Source organism: Oryzias latipes, chromosome 20, assembly GCF_002234675.1.
Source record: "Oryzias latipes chromosome 20, ASM223467v1".
Taxonomy (NCBI): domain Eukaryota; kingdom Metazoa; phylum Chordata; class Actinopteri; order Beloniformes; family Adrianichthyidae; genus Oryzias; species Oryzias latipes.
In genome coordinates, this window is record NC_019878.2 from 13,155,429 (window position 1) to 13,168,460 (window position 13,032).

The window sequence follows — 13,032 nt, forward strand, 5'->3', positions numbered from 1 at the left end:
TTGTGGCATGGCGTCTAATAACTGTCTTTACTGGGAATGAGTCAGTCTATTTGCCTTAGTTTGCAATAAGACACACTCAGTGTTGTCAGCCTCACTCAATCGTGTGTCATTAGAACAGTATTGAAAGCATGTGAACTCAATAGGTATACCCATTCTTTACAGCATTACAGCAAAGATGACACTGAGATCTGGGAGGGCATCAGGTGATCAAAAGTAATTACATTCATGGAGGTTTCACCCCATATTTTATAATTGGAAAATGTTCCGACACAGACTCCTTTGCGATATAGACCAGAAAATATTTTTCATTCAAACTTTATTAAAAAATCTCTTTTTGTCCCTAATGAGAGTAATCTTTTACAACAGGTTCTTCCAATAGAGAGGCCTCCAGAGCTCCTGCACAGCCTCCTGGGTTCACTTGGGAACTGTGGAATTCTTTTGGGAATGTTGTCGGACATTCTTCAGGCCTCTTAAACCCACATGCTCTCGAATGATGTCATTAGGAAAATTTAGCAGTTCTCATTGCTTGCAAGCACCCATGGAGACATAATAGTGCAACGGCTTCTGGAAACACTTGATATGAAAGTCAAAAGGAGCAGGCGGGCTCCAGCGTCTCTCTTTTTAGTCAGACTTTATTTCATCGCATCTCTAAAGCATAATTAAGCACTTATGAGCTGTTTGAATTCAAAAGCTGTTGGTGTTAGTAGTCTTAAATGTGTACATTGATGAATTGTAATCTGAACTAAAAAAAAGCTCTTTTTTTACCAAGGAACGCACTTACTGCCCTTTTCTCGTCATGTTAGGGAGCAGCTGAAACAGTGAAGCAGGGCTTGGGGCTGTTTACCCGTCAACGGATTTGCTCACTGCCTGAGAGATAAGATAAGATGCTTGAATGAAAAAGTTCATGTCTTTGTATGTTTGTGGTGTCTATTACTGCCAAAGCTTTCCTGACCTTAGTCTGACCAATGAATCAGTTCTAGGACTTTGTTTGCATGTATTAAATTCAAGAACACACATACACAAAAAGGGTTTAGGTTACATAACTTATCGATCTTCTGCTGTACATGTTGTTTGCATTTCAGTATACTGCAAACAATTCCAATTGAAAAATGCCCTTTAGTACAGCTTCGATGGCATTAATTCTTCCCTCATGGCACCTTCAGAATGATGCATGACTGAACATGTAAGAGATTTTTGCGATAGTGCACATATCTCATGGAGAGGGCTGCTGAGAACTCCCTGAGTGGAGGTTAAGAAAGATTTAAAAAAAAAGAAGTTACATGCATAGATCACTTTAAATGATTTATAGATTTTTGTGTAATTTGTGTCATCTTGCAACCCTCAAAACATCTATAGGACGTTTTAAAAAACAAAACTCAACCAGACCTTACTTTTTGTTTCAATAAAAAAATAGACAATGCAGCAAACATTGGAAATTAGAATGACCTTTTCTGCATTTGATAAACAAAATTGAAACAAATTTGTTCAAATCTGACTTTCATCTGGAGTTCTATTTAAAAAAAAACATCTTAAAAGTGCTTTAAAAAGTTATTTCTCTTCATAAGGAGATTTATATTAATGCTTGATGGCACTTCAGGCTGCCCCCATTAAACCCATTGCCTTTTACTCTGGATGCACACTATTATTGATGGGCACCTTTTTTACATCCTGATATAAATAATAATGTTGGAGTTCAAATTTTCCTTTGGGTAAGCTAATCCTTGTATGCTCCTCTCCTTTTCAGTACTTGCTATCTCCTCCTGGTTACACAAACGAAGACATGTGAAGCATCAATGTACTGTATTTAGGATTGTCTTTTCCTGATTGATTTGTCATAAAATTGGGATTATTTTCAACTTAATTTGTTAATGCCTCCATGCAACCTAAACCCAGAAAAGCTCTAGAGTTTTACATTCTCCTTTCAATTATTATGAACAGAACTGTGAAAGCAAAGTGTGACCTCCTCTAATGATGGAGGACATATGCAGAGAAAATTAAGCTTCAAATTGCATTTCTGACTCAAATCAAATAGTTGTGAATTTGGAGCAAAAAAAAAATGCAGTTGGAAAAAGCTTGTAGGTGTGAAGTAGAACCTACAACAGCAGGCCACAAGCTCCCTGCTCTGCTCCATTCTGATGCATCCACTTGCAGACACATAGATACATTAACATCTTTGTTTTCTTTTTCAGAGCTGATATCTTGCTCAAAACTGTATGGCTGGATAGCTCCAGTATTGCTCACCATTTTAGTTGCACTGGTAATGGTAGGTTGGTGTTGTGAGGAGCTGTGAGCTGAGGACAGGCTTACTCTGGACTAATAGCCCCGCCCACAACTCAGAGGCAAATTCCTAATGAGCTCCTGCCTCTTTGCAAAGAAATCTCCTAGAAAACGACACAGGTTTTTTGATTTTGGATAAAATACGCTGATCATAATCAAAAGACCACTGGGAACACTTTTAAAACCGATCAAAAGATAATTGAAGTGGGACTATAAACTGCACATTTTAGGGAGCTTTTAACTTTTCTTTTGTTCTGTAATGTACTAATCAGTCTTCGGCATGAGGGCTGGACTGAGTGGTGGGATGTGGGAGACTGCATCCCTGAAGTAACATCACTAGCAAAACATTCTGCTTATCGTGCCTGCTTATCTTTAGCTGCCTAGTCTAAAGAATGCCATCCTTCTTCTCGGCCTGACTTTCTCACTCTCCTCATCAGACAGTGTTTTTGTGTGTCTCTGAATGGTATATGATGAGGGGTTAGGTGTGTTAGCACCTGCATATTTAGCTGTGTAGAGTGTGTGTGTGTGTCTATATGTTTAAGGGGGTGGGGTGTGTTAGAGAGAGAAAGAGGGAGAGTCTCTCTCCTTCATCTCTCTCCAGCTCTGCTTCCAGCTGTTGCTGCATTCCTGCACTCGTCGCACTTGGCTGAGGACCTCTCTTCTCTTAACCTGACCTGAAACAGGAGATATAGTCTTTTGTCAACATTTACAACTTTTCATGCCCAGCGGGGAATGTGTTTTCTGTTAGTGCACAGACTGCCAAGGGAGAAGAGGCTGAACATTTAAGGGAGTTTAGTCTGGAAACCTTTTCTGTCCTGGCCCGCCTGAGTGTTTTCCTGCAGGATGACAGAAGTGGCCGGCCCGGTTTCAGCAATAGTAAGCATGTTTGTTGATGACTATGTGTTTATTCTGGAAGTATTTGAAAGCTTAAAATCGTTTTTTTATTTCAGCACTGATTTATCCACAGATCAGGGAGTGCCGATCTTATTCCAGTTTTTTCTTCCCAGCATTTTGTTTCTGGATCTCATGCAGAGGAAAATGTGGACAAATCCGGACTAGTTAAAACATAGTATTCAGATGGAACCATCAATAGTGAAATTTAATCTCTTAAAGCTTCTAAACTGCTGTTGTTTCTTTGTTATTGACCATGCTGGGGCCTGACAGCAGCAGTTAGTGGTTCAGCAGCAAACAAATCCTTTACTGTCGTCACTCATGTCCTGGACTTTGGAGTTTTTGTATGTAAAAGGTTTAAATGTGTCTGCGTCTTTAAATATAGGGAAACAACAAAAAACATAAAGATACAAAAACTATAATGAAAAGAGTCAGACTAACTTTACCTTTTTTATTTGATGTTCAAACAAAAAATAAGAAATCATATTGAAGGAGAAACCACTTTAATGTTTTACCGAAACTGTTATCTACATAACTTTTTTTCAGTTTCAAACATTTAAATATATAAATACAGAATACTGATTAACTCAGTCTGGAGAAAGAAAATTGGGAAATCTGTCAAGTTTTGCCTGAAAGCACATGAATGTTCTTTACTTAGCGGTGGGGTTGTTTTCCCTCTTTTTTGATTTTTACTCTTGCACACATTGTCTTGTCACTGTCTTGCTTTTTAACCTTTAATGTCAGGGTTGCTGCTATAAATCTGGTTCAGTACTTTACAGTAAAAAAACAAAAAAACTGTCATCTATCCTCGACTCATATCCGACCTTTTGAAAGTCAAAAACCACTTGATCCCCTGCTTATGGGAACCGAAGTTATCTGAAGTTTTTGGCAAGTAAAAACACACCCTGGACAGAAAACCAAATACGACTCTGTCAGCTGAAATAACAATGGAGGTCCTTTCCTGTTGAGGGTCTTGCACCTTGCAAGCTGATTGAACAGAACCTCTTTAAAAGTGTGAGAAAGTGTGTTTTGTAGAGTGGATCAAGGTCAGACTCTGGTTCTCTGCTTTCAGACTTTTACAGAAGACAAACACGCACTCGTGTGAAGAAAAATGAACCAAAAGATAACCCCCAAAACATTATGGGGAAGTGCTAACAAACGAACAAAACAAAAAAATACAAACAAACATGGAGTTTTTTTGTGTTAGTTATCAAGTAGATTGTCTGGCTTAGTGTTGTAAAAAGAAAGAATTCTTGGGGACTTTATCACACAAGCAAGAATTTACTTGAAAACAAAGGGAGTAGATAACTTATTTAGTTGCTCAATTTGAGGCTCACAGAGAGACTCCATATTAAACAACATCTGTGATACAATGCTGGCTTTGTCAGGTGGGAGGAGAAAGAGGCTAACGCTGGAATGTGAGGGGAGGGGATGTTAGAGACAGAGATGGAGAAAGCGACAAAAATTATATAAACGAGACACTTTTGTAATATATGTAACATTCAAGCCATATTAGAATATACATATTTACCCAAAAGAACTGGAAAATGAATTGGTCAGTCATTCATTTTCATTGAATTTGAGCCTAAAAAGGGTTGTTATCCTCCGATGCTGCTTATCTTTAGCTTCAGACATTTGCATTGATAAAGCAAATGGAGATTAAAAGCAGATGTTGAACCTCGGTTTAAATAAAAAAGATTCTTCAGCTTCAAAGCATGAAACATTGCTTTGCAAAACACATTTCAAAAACGTAATTCTTTTGTTGAATAAAGCCAAGCATACTCAGAAAAAAACAAATTGTTTCAGTGTTTCAAGTATGAACTGTTTATGCAGGGTTATTCCAAGTGCATGTTTATAAGAATCTAGGCTACTGCAGGTATCTTAAAGAAGCAAAAAGACAAAACAGATGTTTAAAAAAATGCACGAGAAGCTTGACAGGAGATGAAATATGAGGAAATTAAACTGGTCTGAAAGTATTGTCCTCTTTCATTCTGCTTTGATGTTTTTTCCCTCTCTATCTTGACTCATACCTTGTCCTTTTCCATCCCTCTGTTTTTCCCTCTCCTAAAAATTCGATCCTGCTTTCAGGTGCTGAGCCAACAGAACATATCAGAGACATTCAGCTGTTCTAAAGATGTCATCAAAGAGCGATTGTCTTTGCAGTTTGCATTTTTGAATTTGCTTTCAAAAGTCCTTAAAGACCCACTCCATTGAAAATTGTGTTTTTGGTGTTTCTAACGTGCATATTTCTCATGATGGAAAATGTATGTAATGAAAATTAAGCTTGAAATTGAGGATTTCTTTATTCAAATTGTTGCGAATGAGGAACAGACAAAGAAATGCTTTTGGAAAGAGCGTGCAGCAATGACATAGGTGTTACAATCAGTGGGTCACAAGCTTGCCGCTCCGCTCCTTTACGTCCCATCCACTTGCTGGCGAATGGATCCATGGACATCATTGTTTTCCTCGTCTCAGCTGGAATCTGGCTTCAAACTGCACAGTGGAATAGTAACAATACTGCTTGCCAATTTTGTTGCACTTGTAATGTTAGGTTGGGGGTTTGAAGGACTGTAAACTAGTGGGACAGAGTATAGATAAAAGTATGTTGGGAAGCAGGGGAAATCTTACTCTGCGCACAGTTACTTTGCAGCAACTATGACCTAGAATACGACACATTTGTTTGCTTTTTGACTAAAAACGGCACAGTTATAATTAAAAGACCACTAGGAACGCTTTTAGAGTAGATAAAAACATGACTGGACTGGGAATTTAAATATGTTAAAACCACGTTTGGTACATTTTAAATTCAAGCTTTAACTTACTTTTTTGAAAATCTATTAGTTTGTATTTAATTTGTCTGTAATTCCAATATTGTATTTTAAACCCAAAGAAAAATCTTTGACAATATATTACCCATAACTTTTTGTCAGTGTGATTTTTTTTTCATTTGCAATGCACAATATAAATATTTTTTTAAATTAAAGTAAGTGTGTTTAGTGGCATCAAATCATAAAATCAAGGAAGTGGGAAACTCTTTCAAATATCTTTAGCACTCACTTTTAAAATATTGTTCTTTTCATAGGTGTTAGACTGAATTTACCCTCATCTCCTTATTTTGACTCATCTTTCTAGGTCAGATTTGCTGTTTTTGTCTGAGACTGTAAGAAAACAAGCAGATGAAAAAGATGATATCTGGATGTTTAGAAGGAGGCGTAACACACCTCGGTGCTCTGCTTTTAATCCGAGCAAACAGGGGCATTGACTTGTCTTGACCTGCCTAAACAGATGCTAACCTTGGAGTTAAAGAGGGCTTTGATGAAGAAAATGACAACAAAGGCCGGATTGGAACTAGGAAGATAGATGAGTGTGCTGAGAACTAGAGAAATAGTTTGGGGAATACGACCGGCAAATAGAGATGAGATTTTGTTTTTTATTCTGCCCATTTAAGCTTCAAATGAGACTTTTGACGGCCCCACGTTTGGAATTCTCCTGGTTATTCATAAAGGTGTTTGCTTTGTCTACACCTGGGATGAACAAGAAAGAAAGAATGTGGATCCTACATATTCTTTTAAAAGAACAAATAAGTGATGCATGACTTGTGGGGGTTACAGAGGTGGCCAGTTTTCAAGCATGTGCGTGCCTGCGCCTGGACGGGTGGGAGGCGGGCGACAAACCGAAAAGGGTGTCATAATAGCAAAGAAAGCGTCCTCAGAAAGGAAGCAGCAGCTGAATGAAAGGATGTTGTGTTGGGCAGAGCTAGATTTGTGTTTCCCCTTTTCTGGAGATTTGAGGAAAAGAAATGGGAGTAAGATTAAAAAAGTTGGACGAACCGGACACGAAAAGCAGGAAGGTGAAACAAAAAACACACTAAAGATGTTTAAAGGGAAAAGAAAAACAAAATAATAACTAACAGAAGTGACTAACCCAAATACCAGTCTGAAATGAGTAATTTTCATTATTGAGGGTTTGGTACAGGATGAGGAAAACTGTATAACAAGTAGAGAAGAGGAAGAGTGGGAGGAAATGGCAGGAGGTGTGAATCACAATGTGGCTGTGGTGATTTCCCAAATACTGTAATCATCTGTGTTTGGTGAGAGATACTTCACTCACACATCATGGTGTGTGTGCCCGCTCTATTTTTGTGTCTTTAATTGTGTTTGAACTCACAAATAGAGCCTGTTGTGGCTCCGCTGAATTGCAGGGTAGTGCAGAAGTTGCCCTTGGAACAGGTTTGCCTACATATTAATATGTATGTAAAATGTATATATGCATGTTCATATGTCATACATGGACACTTGCTTTTCTTTCCTTTGGTCTGTTTTAGTCTCTTTCTTTTACTACGTTTAATCCATCTTTTTAAAATTTTAATGTCTCTATTTCAAACATAACTAAGGAAAATCAGCTCTTTATAGTGCTAGATGGAACTTTCTATGAATAAAGAACTTTCTTTTCTTGGGATGTTGAGCCGAAAAAAAGACTCTTCCTTTTAATGGTTAGTGTTCATTGTGTCACTAGAACAGTCTTGACACAATCAAAATAGATGATTGTGCTACTACACTTCTATTGGGTACATCTAGAAAAAATACATAACCCTTTGGTCCTTTTTAATTCAAAAATGTATGCAGGGATCTGCTCCTTTAAAAACTCTTGCTTCAAAAAAATGCAGTATGTCACCAAAAATATATTTCAACTTGTATAAAATGCCTCACTCCACGCTACAACTAGACTCTTTTAATGTACAACACAAATCGTTACCAGAGAAAAAATTGGGGTTAGTAGTAAAAAAAAAAATCAATACTTTTCAACCAATAGAATAGAATAGAACAAAATAGAATAGAATTGAATGTTCATGGAAGAAGCATGATGAAATTAAAGACAGCCTTCATGTCAAGGTGCATCTGATCATAAGAATGAAGGATAATAATGAAATAATATATAATAAAAAATAAAATATCAATAATGACACAAAAGAAGTTTGAGTCTATACATAACTCACGCATGTCACTGTCTCAAAGTCAATTTCCTGCAGTGGATGAATGTAATTTTCTTCTTTTGCTGTTTTTTTCTCACATTCCCAAATAATGTGTGGTCGCCAGACAAGCTACCAATGGCTATAGCAGTTTGTAATGTGTGTGTTTCACTGTGTCCTTATTCAGTCATAGATTGATGTTGTTGTGTGTGTTTGCATTCAGGAATCTAAGATGAGGTTTCAAACCCAGCCGGACCAGATGTCTGCAGTTGAACCTAAGGTAAATAAAATTATGCACTCAAGCTATACTGTTTCTCAACAGCACAGTTCGTGATACAATGCTGACTAAAGTCAGAGACTTAAAGTCACTTAAAAGTCAGTACTTTAAGAACATAGAGAAATAATGAGAAAAAATGTCATATGGTTAATCTTGATTTTAAAATGGCATTGAATGTAACCCTTGTGCTATCTTAGATGACCCCACCCTTACATTGACGTGTTCTTCCTACCATGACAAAGGTGGATAAAGGTGGAAAGATTTCATGTAATCCATGGACACCAGTGAAGATCACATATCATTGAAGAAAAAAGGTTCAGAGCACTGTCTAGTGGGTCTAGATGACCCAACTCCCAATGTTAAAGTGCCTAGGATAGCACAAGGGTTAAGGAAATAAAGAGCTGTGAAGTTTGAATTTGCTTCTGTGATTGGCATTTGCAGTCTCCACCCTTGGACCTAATCGATACAGGGAAAGGCCTGAAGGTCCAGACTGCTGCTCCTCATCTGGTTAGTCTGGGCAGTGGCAGGCTGAGTGTGGCCATCACCTTGCTCCCGCTAAAAGAAGGTAGCACACACAGAAACACTCGTGACAACGACTGTTTGTTTGTCTTCTCCTGCTTCCTTGATGCACATGTGCACTGCAGACTTGATTTGAGGATGAGAAGGAAAGTGTAGAGAAGTCTCTTCTGTTTGCATGCTGGCTCTTTAATGTTAGGGAGCTTCAAAGTGAACTTTAGGAGCTGCTGAATGCTGCACGTCCAAGTTCCTTGTGCTAAGACACAAGCTGTTCAGTTTCCATTCTTTTTCCTTTTTGACCAAGTATGTATTAATTAACCTGAACGATGTCAATTGAAAAGTCTGAACATAACCTCTATGATGACACATACTTAAGCCCAAATAACACAAAAACAGAAGATACACCCTGCTTTTGTATGACAGTTTAAAATAGAAATTGTGACATTTAAATTCTGTTTGCATCCCCTTTTATCTTAAATATACAATTCAACTTCATATTACATAAGTTTTACTCACGATTCAAGTTGGGAGCCAAAAGTGTTGCAGTGAAACATCTAAAGCACAAATAAGAAGGTTATTAACATGATTTTGATGGAGGAGTGCTTGCTCTGTGAAATTTTATTCAGTAGCCTTAAGGCAGAACAAGGATTACTAATGACAGCTGACTGACACAAGCTTAAAAGCTTTAAAAGTCATGTAAAATGATCCACAGAAGAATAATAGTGGTGCCTCCCACACACATTAAGCTTTAATTTGTGTTACAGAGATCATCAATCTTTTTAGAATGAAAAAACACAAACTTTTATTATAAATGGTTTATTATGACAAATGTGACTAAGTGATACCCTAATAAAAAACAAAAAATATATCAAAAGTTATGTTTTATGTCATACAACTTGATGGATCACAATTTCCTCATAATCCGTAATATGATGAAACGTCTGTAATTCATGTGTTGCCATTTATTTTTATTTAACTACATTGTAAAATTAAGATTACTACTAATAAAACTAAAAAAAAAACTTTTTTTGTGAAAAAATATGTAATCTTTAGATGGATGTAATTTTATTACCACATCCGAATTAGAATGTCCTTTAAACTTTTATCCACTATTTTTTTCTCTTGATTATTTTATTATCATGATCAAATTCATGAAGCTTTTGTAAACCTTTAAATATAAAATTACCTGTTCATTAATTTAGGATGAGACATAATATATGCTAAAATAATCTAAAGTCAGCCATTGGAGAAAAAAAAGCACAAAACACAAACTAAATCCATTCACCACCAGAAAGAGATTCTAAGAAGTTTAAATTTCGTCATAGGAATAAAAAAATGTTTTCAAAACTTTTTCAACCCAATCTGCATATAATAGGTCAATCTAAATCTGTCATTTGAGGACATTTGCTGTTAGTTGACTGTGAGGAACAGACCATCCTAAAAATTAAATTCTTCATTGGGTTAGCTGAGAGGTGAGAGTGATGTAAGATCCCCTATCTATAAATATAAGCCAGAGGTGCACCGTGTAATATGACAATGACCAAAAACATTCCAGTGATTCCACTAAAAGTAAGTTTAAAAAAAAAAGGGAAGACTTTGAGAGGAGTGGAATGGCCAGGTTAAAGCCAAGATCTTAATCCTTTTGAGATCCCACAGGATGATTAAATCTGGCAGTGGACAAAGAAAAAAATCTGCAATTAGAGCACAACCCAAAGAACACTTCATTTAAGGGGCGGGCGGGCGGGCACAGCTTTCAGTCAGATGATCAGAACTGGAAAGAGGATTAAGATGTTCATCAGAGACATACCACTAATGTCGTTTCTGCAAAATTAAGAAACACAAGACAAATATTTCTTTGTTAAGTGCACCAAGATGTTCCCACATTAAAATATTTCATGAATGATTTCTGTTGTCAGAACCGAATTTCCAGATAATCTTTCAATATTTCAGGGGTGACACGTATAGGCAGAGATGATGCTCCGGTTCCTCAAGATATCACAGTGCAGGGGCCTGGTGTTGAAGCAGAGCACTGCCTCATCCTCAATGAAGGTGAGAGTCACCTCACATGATTATTTTCTTTTCATAAAAACAGTCAAATATTTGACACATTTTGTTACAAGGTCAATAAATGTGTGCAAATGCTTGTAGAAAACGCAAAATTGTTTTAGAAGTGTATCAGAAACTATAAACATCTAAACAGGAACTCAACTTAACAACATTTCTTGGAGAAAAAAAAAAACATTTATGTCCCTTTTGATTTTGTAGTAAATCTATGTTTGAGATAATTGTTACTACCGGTACTCAAAATTTTTAAAGTAAACAGTAAACATGCTGTTTTGGTACAATACATTTTAAACATGAGGTTTACTTATTGTAGAATGTTATTAAAAAGTTAAAGGAATTGTTTTACAAAAAAAGTTGTCTGGATATTTGCACATTACTGGGAGAATTTCTTTTAAATGAAAAACTGACTCTCAAAACAGGAGGTGTGGTGACCCTTGACCCCTGCGGTCACCTTTGCAGCCTAGATGGAGTCCAAATCACTGTACCCACACCACTCACACAGGGTAAGCTGTACACTTGAACACAAATAGTAATTCAATCTCAAATTATGTGAAGCAATTTGTGTGTTTCTTTTGAGTGCACAGTTTTAATTAAGAGGTACACACATTGCTACAGTGCCCCCTATTGGTGAAAAGTCACATTATACCAGAATAAAACATTTTTTTCTTTACTTGTATTTCATAACTCCTGTTTGGGAAAGGGGGAGAGTGTGTAATTTGTGGGTTGGTTAACTTGCTTGCTTTTTTATGTGTGAGTCACATGGATCGCATTCTGCTGAGGTTCAGCACTGAAACAGCAGGGTATACAGTGTGTTGTTGTTTTATGTTTTGGTACATGAGAGCTCACAAAAACCTTTATTTGCTTGTCCATGTGCGGTGAATGATGTAAGTCAAAAATAAGGATGTGTTTTTGTGTGTGTGTGTGTGTGTGCATGCTCACACACTTTTGGTTTGGGTTAATTCTTTGTGGTTTGGAACATTTGGTCCTTTTTTAATGAATCACAGCTTCTAACAAATGCAGAGCTGGTAAAACTCTACAACATTCTGACACTGCAGGCTATAAAAAAATTCTCACAACACTGACACAGTCTCCTAGGTTCTGTACTTTTACAATGCTCACGTAGGCCCTGTGTTTTGTTGTTGTTTTGTATATTTATCTGTTGTTTGCTGAGTTTCTCCATTCTCCCAGTTTCTCAGGATTCCCTGGATAAGACCTAACAGTTCTAGTCTTATGTAAGATTTTCCGCCCTCTTTTCCTTCCTTTCCTATTTTCCGCTAAAGTTTCCCTTTGCTTTTTTTTTTGGTTTCCTTTTGCTGTGTCATTTTCAGCCGAACGTTTAACGTGGAGTGTTGACAGACCTATTTATCTTCATGTTGTGCCTGACTGATGCAAATATTGACATGTTGGTGTGTCCACATGCAGGAGGCCGGGGCATTCACTGTTAGGTAGTGTGGGGGGCAGAGACAAAGACTAAAAAAAGAGAAAAGGTTAGAAAGTCAAGAGGGAGGGACTGAGAAAGGGAGAATTATTCAGGAACATCATCTGGCACTTTATGCTGAGGACAGAATCATTTTAACCACAGGTCCCCTCATGAACATTATAGGGGGTTCTGGAGATGATTAACTTTGTTTAGAAAATGATTTGTTGCTTATCTCAGGATTTGGAGCTTGACCTAGAATCCCACCAGCTTGGTAACTCTGTAACTAAGCACTCAACCTAGTACCAGAATTAACCTCAGCAAAAATAATGTGTGAAGAGACCTCTCCCTAAAAGCAATTTTTTTTTACAAACTTTGTCATAATTGTAATTGTTATTGTAATTGTTATTTAATGTGTTATACCTGCTTCCCATTTAGGGTGCTTATTGGGTTGGAAACAACTGTCAGCAAACAAGAGGAAGGGTATATGCTGAACAAAAAAGAAGCCAAAAAAAGACAATAAACATTTGATTTTTAAATAAAGATAAAGCCAGAAACCTCGTGCTAATATCCTCATGTAGAATCCTACCCTACAAAGTGACAGTTCAAATAAAAAAAAGC

General features: G+C 37.0%; 1 protein-coding gene across 4 annotated transcripts in view; it reads left to right on the top strand.

Annotated features, from left to right (window-relative positions):
• Positions 1-2,773: 2,773 nt before the first annotated feature.
• The window catches only part of LOC101161101 (pleckstrin homology-like domain family B member 2), a 37,554-nt gene continuing 27,295 nt past the window's right edge, over positions 2,774-13,032 (top strand). The window contains exons 1-5 of one of the 4 annotated variants that reach the window (XM_023949932.1): positions 2,774-3,153; positions 8,361-8,417; positions 8,856-8,979; positions 10,881-10,979; positions 11,414-11,497. In XM_023949932.1, the coding sequence (XP_023805700.1) occupies positions 3,121-3,153; positions 8,361-8,417; positions 8,856-8,979; positions 10,881-10,979; positions 11,414-11,497 (397 nt within the window). In that variant the 5' untranslated portion in view covers positions 2,774-3,120. The remainder of the gene's footprint in view (positions 3,154-8,360; positions 8,418-8,855; positions 8,980-10,880; positions 10,980-11,413; positions 11,498-13,032) is intronic. The other 3 variants (XM_023949933.1, XM_023949934.1, XM_023949935.1) reach the window with 3 other exon arrangements.